Source organism: Hypomesus nipponensis, chromosome 26, assembly GCF_054491055.1.
Source record: "Hypomesus nipponensis isolate SF chromosome 26, ASM5449105v1, whole genome shotgun sequence".
NCBI classification, from domain to species: Eukaryota; Metazoa; Chordata; class Actinopteri; order Osmeriformes; family Osmeridae; genus Hypomesus; species Hypomesus nipponensis.
Window position 1 is genome coordinate 9,110,001 of NC_140386.1, and position 10,000 is coordinate 9,120,000.

At 52.5% G+C, this 10,000-nt stretch overlaps 1 protein-coding gene across 1 annotated transcript in view; it reads right to left on the reverse strand.

Moving 5' to 3' along the window:
* The window catches only part of hmcn1 (hemicentin 1), a 75,586-nt gene that overhangs the window by 46,802 nt on the left and 18,784 nt on the right, over nt 1-10,000 (reverse strand). The window contains exons 7-19 of the mRNA XM_084692409.1: nt 9,864-9,984; nt 9,364-9,627; nt 9,129-9,273; nt 8,541-8,662; nt 7,790-8,059; nt 4,942-5,083; nt 3,865-3,992; nt 3,452-3,565; nt 2,520-2,678; nt 2,228-2,422; nt 2,054-2,149; nt 356-483; nt 48-192 (exon numbers count right to left, since the gene is read on the reverse strand). Coding sequence (XP_084548535.1) covers nt 48-192; nt 356-483; nt 2,054-2,149; nt 2,228-2,422; nt 2,520-2,678; nt 3,452-3,565; nt 3,865-3,992; nt 4,942-5,083; nt 7,790-8,059; nt 8,541-8,662; nt 9,129-9,273; nt 9,364-9,627; nt 9,864-9,984 — 2,029 coding nt within the window. The remainder of the gene's footprint in view (nt 1-47; nt 193-355; nt 484-2,053; nt 2,150-2,227; nt 2,423-2,519; nt 2,679-3,451; nt 3,566-3,864; nt 3,993-4,941; nt 5,084-7,789; nt 8,060-8,540; nt 8,663-9,128; nt 9,274-9,363; nt 9,628-9,863; nt 9,985-10,000) is intronic.

Here is a 10,000-nt window from a genome sequence, read left to right on the forward strand (position 1 = left end):
TAGTGTGGTTATGGTGCGTTCATGGTGCGGTCCAGGCCTGGTCCTACCGTAGATGTTGAGGGTGGTGGTGTGGTTGCTGGCCCCCACCACGTTCTCCGCCAGGCAGGTGTAGTCCCCCCCATCCTCCACCCGAGCTCTCTCTATGTGGAGGCTGCCGTCCCTCCGCACCACCAGGTAGGGCCCCGTCGACACCTGGGGCGGGGCGGAATAGGAGTGTGTTTCACAATCCTTGAATTTTTGTCTGTGTGTCTATATTTTTGTCTGTGTGTTTGTATCTTTGTCTGTGCGTGTGTATCTTTGTCTGTGTGTGTCTGTGTGTGTGTGTGTATCTTTGTGTGTGCGTGTGTGCTCTCACCAGGCCGTAGTTGTGGAGCCATTGTCTCTCAGGCAGGGGGTTTCCAGCCAGCAGCACGCAGGGCAGGGTCAGCTGCTGCCCCTCGATCACACTGAGCACGCTCGGACTGACGGCCAGGAGGGGTGGCACTGTGTACACACACACACACACACACACATCCAATTCAAGGGGCTGCACATGGAGGTAGAGATTTATTCAACCTGTGGGAGTGTGTGTGTGTGTGTGAGAGGGAGGGACAGGGCTCGGTCTTCCAAGTGACCTAACCCTTTTAAATGACAGTACTCCCTACTCCCTACTGTGCATGCCTAAGAAATGTGTCATGCACACACACTCTTCACACACACACACACACACATTCAGCCAGAGGGCGGCCTATCGTCTGAGCTCCACCAGGGTCTCTCCTGAGCAGGCCACCCCTCCTGGTGAACACCAAGCCCTCTCTACCGCCCCTCCTGGTGAACACCAAGCCCTCTCTACCGCCCCTCCTGGTGAACACCAAGCCCTCTCTACCACCCCTCCTGGTGAACACCAAGTCCTCTCTACCGTAAAGTACAATCTGAATTTAGGAATGGATGGAATGCACTGGAACATTATTAGCTGCGTTTTTTTTTCTTCTGGTAGTGTCACCGTGGTAACCTTTGCGGCAGTGTTAACGGCCTGGGACTGTGTCACTAGGGAAGTGGGTTATGGGATTACACGGGGCAGCAGGCTCCGCCTCGACCTTTAGTCCAAATAAAGCCCCCACGTCGCCATGCCAACGGACCTGCATGATCGTTAACAAGGTGCATGTGTGTAAACAAGCCCCCTCCCCCCCCCCCCCCCACACCGCCCCTAAGATTGGCCCATGTACACACACACACACACACACACCTGGTACACAACTGAGGTGCAGAGTCATGACCTGGAGTGGTTTTGCCAAATGAACATTCCCTCGCACAAGCAGGGCAGGTGGAGGTGGAGAGAGTTGCAGAGATATGGCTCGCAGACAAACCAGGTTGCAACGCAATCAGCAATTCCCACCTAGGGGCTGTTCCCTGTCATGATTAGATCTATCCTTCTCTGATCTCGTTTCCATCCGGAGGAATGCATGCAAGACTTTAGAAGTCCTGGAGTCTGAACCAGGAGCATGTAGACATGCTGCCAAGGCTGGATGTCAGGGGGATTCAGTGTCAAAGTGTTTCTGTGGAGCTACAGTTTGAGAATCGACTGTAACAAAAAAACAAAAACACAAACCAAGTATATGGGCCATAGAACTGTTGTGTCAAGAATCCACAGAGGAGAAATCAGTTGGTCTCGCATGCACACACACACTCACACACACACCGAGAGGCACACACACACAGAGAGGCACACACACACAGAGAGGCACACACACACAGAGAGGCACACACAAGGTTTCCCTTTAAACAGTGCCAGAGAACTCAAGCTCTGAGTTCACCTCGGCAATTTCTCCCATCCAAATAGAATCAACGCATGCGGACTGTAAGTCAAACAGGCAGCCAGTGCAGCTCGGAGATCACTCAAACCTTCACGGCTACCCTGCTCTCAGTGTGGAGATCTGCTTTCAGTTCAAACCAACAACAAAAGTTCAACTTTGCTCGCACGCAACCGAAGAACAGCTTGTCAGATGTCAAAGTTACGGGCTCCGCTCTTGTGAGGTGAATGTTCCACGTGGTGCCAGATGGTGGGGGCTCTTACCCAGTCCGGTGACGGTAACTCGGGCCTGGGTCTGGATCTTCCCAAACTGGTTCCGCGCCTCGCACACGTATACCCCTTCATCCTCAACCCAGAGATCTGAACAACACAGACAATCAGGTTAGTGTGTGTCTCTGTGTGTCTGTGTGTGTTTGAGTAAGCGTTTGACAAACTCACTGGTGATCTGCAGTTCCCCTCCCCTCCTCTGGGTGATGCTGCTGGGGCCGGGGCGCCGGACCAAGAGGGGGACGCCGTCCTCCCTCCTCCAGGTCACCTGGGGCTGCGGGTGGCCCCGGGCGTGGCACGGCAGGCTCACGTTGGTGGAGATGTCCCCGGCCACGTCGGACGGCTCCTGGGTGAATTGAGGCGCGGCTGGGGGTGGTGGGGGGGGCAGAGGTCAGAGGTCAGAGGAGCTCAGGAACACTCGCGACACCCCAGACAACCACGTCCGCGAGGAAGTGACCCGTACCTCCCACGTCCAGGGAGATCTTTCCGGAAGACGTGCCAGCCGGGTTGACCGCCACGCAGGTATAGTCTCCAGCGTCCATGTCCTGCGTCTCCTGGAGGGTCAGCGTTCCCCCCGGGGCGTCGATGCTCAGGTAGGCGGACGAGTGCAGCCGGAGGTCGCCTGGAAGTGACACGGCCACGGGAACGATGGACCGAGGGGAGAGGAGACGAACGACGTGAGATGTTGTGCCAGTTTGTGTGTGTGGGGGGGGGGGGGGGGGGGGGAGGGAACTGTGGGGTTCCCAAACTCGTTCTCCTCACGCCTCTCTTTGTCAACGTCTTGACTACGAATAGCAGAGAATCTCAGAATCCGAGACAGATTGATGTTTCAGGCAACAAGCCGGCCTTCTCAAGTGAACAGCTGGCTAAGTGACTAAGGGAACCCCTCCAGTCGTAAACATCCTCTTTAGAGGCGAACGACGACATAACTCCTCAGAGTCCCAGTTACTGATCCGCCGAGGCCCAGGCAGGGGTGGGAAAGGGACTCGTCTAAAGACAGCCAGAGCGACACAGTGACAGGCGGACAGGTCGGCTGTTTGAAAAGACTTCTCTGAGGGATGACAAAGTCAGCAGTGTGTGTCAGAGGTGTTGGAGGAACACTTCCTGTGCAGCGGTCGTTAAAACCCTCCGCTTCCTGCGCTGCACTCTATAAAAAACACAACTTCCTGCCTCGCTGTCCAGGGGCGAGTAGCGAAGATTTATACAGGGGACACTTGACACTCGTCTGTGAGTACTTCAGGAGAATGTGTGTGTGTGTGTGTGTGTGTGTTTGCTTCTGTCCATGCTGTGTACAGTTGGTACTGGACGTTTTATAAGAGAATAAACCAGTTCTCAGGTGTTGGACCCCCTGGGGGGGGGCCCTTGCCCCGGGGGCCCCGTCAGGAGCATACGTACCTTTGTACCACCACACCTCAGGGGGAGGGATCCCGGAGGCGGAGCAGGCCATGATGGCGGTCTCCCCCAGACCAATCAGGAGCTCGCTCAGCGCCACTGTCACCACAGGGGATTCTGAGAGAACGGGAGAGGACAGAGAGAGGCTTGGGGCCGGAGGCTGGAGCTGGGTGTGTGTGTGTGTGTGTATCTGTGTGTGTGCGTGTGGTGACGTGTGTGTGCGTGTTCAAGTTTCAAGTGTATCGACAAGTGCTTGTTAACAGAGTCTTTTTCAGGTTTCCCCCAAAAGTGTCGACTCATGTTGACTCGAATACAAGGGGGTGTGTATCTGTGTGTGTGTGTGTGTGTGTGTTTGTGAGTGCATGTGTGTGTGTGAGAGCGTGTGTGTGTGTGTGTGTGAGAGCGTGTGTGCTCACCAATATAAGACAGGACCGAGGTCTGCGTGTGTGTCCCAGCTGCGTTGCTGGCCAGGCAGCCGTATTGTCCCGCGTCTCGCTGCTCCGTGTTCCTGATGATCAGAGTCCCATCAGGGCTCATCCTGTGTCTGGGCACCGCAGGGCAGAAGGACCACATGTTATCGACTGGAAACACACCCTGAATATGGAGTCATTCAGAATACCTCATGATTAATCATTTCAGAATCAGAATCAGAAGGGATTTTATTCGCCATGAATGTTTGCGCAAACAAGGAATTTACTTTGGCATCATGTATATTTTGATCAGGTATGAATAATATCAATGTAAGACTATATTGAATTTCGAATATTTCGAATGATTTAACATTAATTCAGTGGTTGTCAACCATTCAGGGACCCTCTGCTCTGCATGTTCTCGATCAGAGGTCTCCAACTTTGTTCCTGGATAGCTTGTTGGTTTTGTCTCCAACCACACCCTTGACCTGATTCAACACTCGTTACCTGCTCAACCAGCTAATTATTAGAATCAGGTGTGCTAGATTAGTGTTGGAGCTAAAACCTGCAGGTAGGTATTAATAGGTCTCCAGGAGCAGGACTGGAGACCTCTGTTCTTCCCTGCTTCGACACACCTGATTCTAATGAAAGCTCGTTAGCAGGCTCCTGCTGAGCTTCGTCACAACCTGTTTCAGATGAAACGTCTATTTTTACTGTGATCGTACTGCTGAGTGTAAGTTACTGCTAACTGTGAGAGACCACAAACATGAGGACAAAAAATCCTAGATTTAGCCGTTTTGCTCCTACAGTGTGTGGTCACTCTTAACACACCTCACACCAAGGGAACATCTGATAAAATCAGTGGAACCATTATGATAATCGGGACATATGTTACCTAGGATTGTCGTAAGGGCCCGATTATCCTGTGGTGTGTCCCCAGCATTAGTCTGAGACTCACAGCTCCACATTTTAGACAGAAGGACAGATCTGCAGGAAACCAAGTATCCTCGTTGACCTCCGCCCCCCCCCCCCCCCCCCCCGCCTCACCTGTCTGGGGCGGTGAAAGGTCATGACCTTCCTCACCTGCTGGTGCCCATGATGAACATGGTGTTGTGGGTCCAAACCACATGGGGTGCTGGGTAGCCCCCAGCCAAGCACCTGATCTGGACCTCCTGCCCCGTCACAAAGGTCTGGTTCCTGGGCTGCACTGACACCTGCGGGGGCTCTGGAGCACAGGACCAGATCAGCATCCAGCACAACCAGCCGTGAAATAAGCTTTCTCATACTCCTGTTATGTCATTAGATGTGGGGGCCCCCTGAAAACATTGAATTCCCAAATACACACCCGGTGCTCTGTGCTGTTTGCAAAAAAAGCTGCCATAAAGCATAAAAGTGTTCTTTGTTAACTGATGTTACGAGCACAAGTACGTAACTACACACAGTAATGTTTCACAGCACATCATTCATTTATCGAGTCTTTTTATCAGTAGAAAAGGCAGGGAATATTGATGCCAGATACCGCTAAGTCACGGAATCCTCAGCAATCTTCCAACTGATTTATGATGTGTAACTCATCCCCAAAAGTGTGTTTTCACGATTTCCTCTCAGTTGCCAGAAGAAGAAAAAAACTGGGCTGTGTCTTCCAACTCGGAGTAAATCCACACCAGGCTCTGGTCTTTTCAAAGATGAGAACTTGCAGAAACATATCTGGCAAAAAATGCCATTCCTGTTTAGATTGCCTCATAGCTTGGATACATTAACTTCATCCTCCAGGCGACCTCGCTACATGTGCCAGTCAGGTCTACTGTACTTGACGACTTGACGATAGCTCTGGAAACCCGTTAAGACGTGACATACACTTGCAAGTGGGAAGTTGTGAAGAGTTAAAAAGGCGTTGAATATTCTGGAAGGAAGGTGAGCTGGAGTACGCTACTAAACAGCTACTGTATATCTATCAACCTCTCAGGGTATTAACCGGGGGCTAAACCCTAACTCAGATCGACTGATGCCTGGTTTCAGTTCTGCTGTCATACATATAACGGCTCCTACCATAGTAGATATATTACAACCTCGACCTCCAAACAAATTGAGATACAGTGTCACTGGAAGAATTCAACCATAAATCTTCACAGCACCTCAAGGTCAAATCTACAAGGTGTGACTAATGTACTGTACAGTGACTGTGCTGGGCTTCTAAGTCGACCTGGTTAGTACAGTGACTGTGCTTGGCCTCTAAGTCGACCTGGTTAGTACAGTGACTGTGCTTGGCCTCTAAGTCGACCTGGTTAGTACAGTGACTGTGCTTGGCCTCTAAGTCGACCTGGTTAGTACGGTGACTGTGCCGGGCCTCTCCAAACAACTTATTCAAGTGTTCCCCGGATCTAAGACCAGGGGCTTTGCTTTAAGGACAGACGCATACCTCTATCCTTACTCAGCACCCTTTATGTCTTCTGACGAGTCCTGTCTTTAGCACTTCCCTCCCTCCCTCCCTCCCTCCCTCCCTCTCCCTCTCCCTCTCCCTCTCTCTCTCTCTCTCTCTCTCTCTCTCTCTCTCTCTCTCTCTCTCTCTCTCTCTCTCTCTCTCTCTCTCTCTCTCTCTCTCTCTCTCCCTGGTTGCTCCAGAGCTGTCCTGTCCCTTAGTTTCTCCACTGTCAGCAGCCCAGGACCACTTCAAAGCGGGCCTAATGACTAGGACAGGATGGCCCGGGGTGATTAGAGAAGAGGGGCCTGCGGACAGCTGTTCAGGAGGGCAGGGGGGACACCGAAAAATAGAGAGAGAGAGGGAGAGACAGAGAGAGAGAGAAGGAGAGAGAGAGACAGAGAAAGAGGGGAGGAGACCCAGAGAGAGAGAGCCAGGCCAGGATGAATGAGGGAGATAAACTGCGGAAAAGAAAGAGAGAAACATAGAAGAGAAGAAAAAAGAGAGGGGGGGGGGATAATTACACAAAACAAGGAGGGCACCATGCACTCAATCCCTCACCCAACCCTGGGAAACTTTTTAGGTCAATTGAGCAACTTATCACTCGATGAGGTGAGCTAATGACAGGGCACGACAGTGGGGTTCACTCCAAACTTGTCTTTAAACCTGGTGTCAAAGAGAGAGGTCTGGGGCCAGTCCCACCAAACTGTCACCACGGTCCCGTAGCAGGCACAAAGACAGACGGCTGAACTTACGACACACTGTCCTATCTGTCCTGCTCCGCTGAGGAAACGTTAGGTCACGTGTCGAGCAACGGCTTGATGTTATTGAGACTTGTGATTGGTTGAAAGGGTCTCTCCCTCCCCCTCTCTCTCTCGCTCTTCTCTGTCTCTTCCTCTCCCACTCTCCCTCTCTCTGTCATCCCTCTCTTCCTCACATCCACACCAGGGTTTGTCCTCGAGGGACCGTAGCTGACGCTAACGGCGTCCATCATCGAGCTCTCACATCCCCATGCCCTGGACGGCCCACGGCCAGCCGCTCGCCCGGGCCAGAGAACCCCGCTCTGTCCCTTCTGTCTGATAATGGGTTCCTGATTCGGCCTCTCCGAGAGCTTCTAGAACACAGACGGCACAGTGTGCCCTAGGAGGTTCTCCTGAATGGAACTTCCAGAGTTAGCGAGCGCGGCTTCAAATCACTTTCACGCGTCCCATAAAGTATTAGTCTGAGTTATAGAGGCCTCTGTGCGCAGGGAGATCATCTCGTGTCTGGGAGCTGGGCAGGCTGTTATGCCAGGAGCCCTATTCCCCAACGGCGTAAATCTCCAAACGTCACACACAGACACACTCCATACTGTGGGAGTGTGCGGTTAAATAAACACACACACACACACACACACACACACAGGAACATACAGTAGACACAAACCAGTCGTGCACAATACATCTTCTCCAGCCCTTGATTTTAGACGACCGTTCCACCGCTAACGGTGCCGTTTCTCTCTTCCTGTCTCACCTTGCACTGACAGATAAACACGCTCAGCCGCGGCACCTCCCTCGTTGACGGCGACGCATTCGTACCAGCCGGCGTCGGCGATGGCGACGGCGCGCACCTCCAGGGAGAGGTTGGCGAGGGGGCGCGCTCTGGGGTCCAGGCGGGCGTCGATGCCCCCCCTCAGCCAGGTGAGGTTGAAGCGCACGGTGCTGACCACGCCACAGGTCAGGACGGCCGTGGAGCCGGGGGCCACGGTCGCGTTAGCGGACGCGGTGACCACCGGAGGGGGCTCTGTGGGGGGGAGACGGGAGTGCGTTAGAAGTGTGTGTGAGCATGTGTGTGAACGTGTGTGTGTGTGTGTGGGGGGGGGTGTGTTTCATCCACTGTATTTGTCTTTTGGGGTTCGATGAAAAGCCAATGTTACTATGTAACATGTGTGTGCATGTCCAACAGACCTTGTCCCTTGCGTAGAAAATCATTCTGAATGAAGGTGTTTATTTGATACTGTCGACCTACCCTGAAGCAGTTAATTTACATGTAGTAATTTAGCAGACGCTCTTATCCAGAGCGACTTACAGTAAGTACAGGGACATTCCCCCCGAGGGAAGTAGGGTGAAGTGCCTTGCCCAAGGACACAACGTCATTTGGCACAGCCGGGAATCGAACCAGTGACCTTCTGATTACTAGCCCGATTTCCTAACCACTCAGCCATCTGACTCCCAGTTAATGATGGCTAACTGGTGCTTGATACACCAGTCTGTTGTCACCATACCTGAGACATCCAGGAAGGTGCTGGCTCGACCTGTTCCAGCGCTGCTGATGGCGATGCACTCGTAGTAGCCCTCGTCCTTCAGGGTCACCTGACCAATCTCCCACGATGCACTGCCAGACTCCCTGGGGGGACGGGAGAGACTTGGACTGAGGACATCAACATAACCCAGCTACATCTTCACCAGCTTGTGCACATGGGCATATCTAGCCCTATTTTTTTTGCCTCCCCCCAATTTTTTTTAAGATAAATAAATTAAAAAAACTTTTAAATTAGTAATTTTTCTTTCATATTTTTTATTAAAATGTGTTAATTTCTCTTCCTAAAACCTACTAGAGGACACTATTTAAACTATTTATTTAAAAGGATATTTTCAAAAATGTATACTGGGGGAACATGCCCCCAGCCCCCTAGTTTTGCTGGGTCACAGGAAAAAGAATAGGTTTTATCTAGGGGCTTAGCCCCCCAAAAGTGGGAACCTAGATTCGTCCCTGCTCGTGCATGTCTCAGTAGTGTGCTAATGACCCCATATCCTCTTCCCTACCCCCCCCCCCCCCACCCGACCCCTCCCTGGATGTGGGCGTGTCTTACTTGAAGAGCTGGTCCACGCCCAGCCGGGCCCCGTCCCTGGTGAAGCGCAGGGTGAAGGGGATCAGGCTGTCCACATGGCATGTGATGCCCCCGCTCTGCAGGTAGTAGCCTGGGGTGGTGGCGGGCATCAGGGCCCTTGGGGCACCTGAACGGAAGGGGAGGGCGGGGAAATCCGGTCATGAGTTTTGACTGGAATCGGATACATGGATCAATATCGATCGATGGAATGACTGACCGGGGACGATGCTGGAGAAGGAGACGCTGGAAACTCTCTGGAACAGGAAGCCGTCGACGTCATATCCTGTCACCCGCAGGAAGAAGGCCTCGCTGGGCGGGACAAACTCAGTGATGTTCCAGATGCCAAAGGGCCTGCGGTCGGCGTAGTAACGGATGGGGAGGGTCTTCAGGACGCCGCCCGTGATTGACAGGAGCTCCAACCTATCGGCACGCGCCGGAGGGGACAGGCCGGTCGTGTTCAGCAAGATGTGGGTGGGGATACCTGGAGGGAGGAAGGGGGGAGGAAGGGGGAGGAAGGGTGAGGAAGTGGGAGGTGAAACAGAGGGTGAAGAGTCGGACAATGGAAGGAAGCCAACTGTCATCTAAAACACATTTTCAAAAACCAAACATCCTTTCAACTCAAAAAGACAGCAGGTGTCCTAAATGGAAGCGCTAAAACAAATATCCCATCATCCAAAACACAGGGTCGAAAGAAGGTCAACACGCAACCTCACTGACCTTGAACTGGTCGACTGGAGGTCATCTTAAAATCCAGAGTGGGTTTCCTGGAAAACCCGGCCCTGAAGTCTATAGTGCTGAGTCCAGTTATTCTGACTGAATGCCTGCCTTCGCTGGCTGTCTGCGTAAAAAAAATA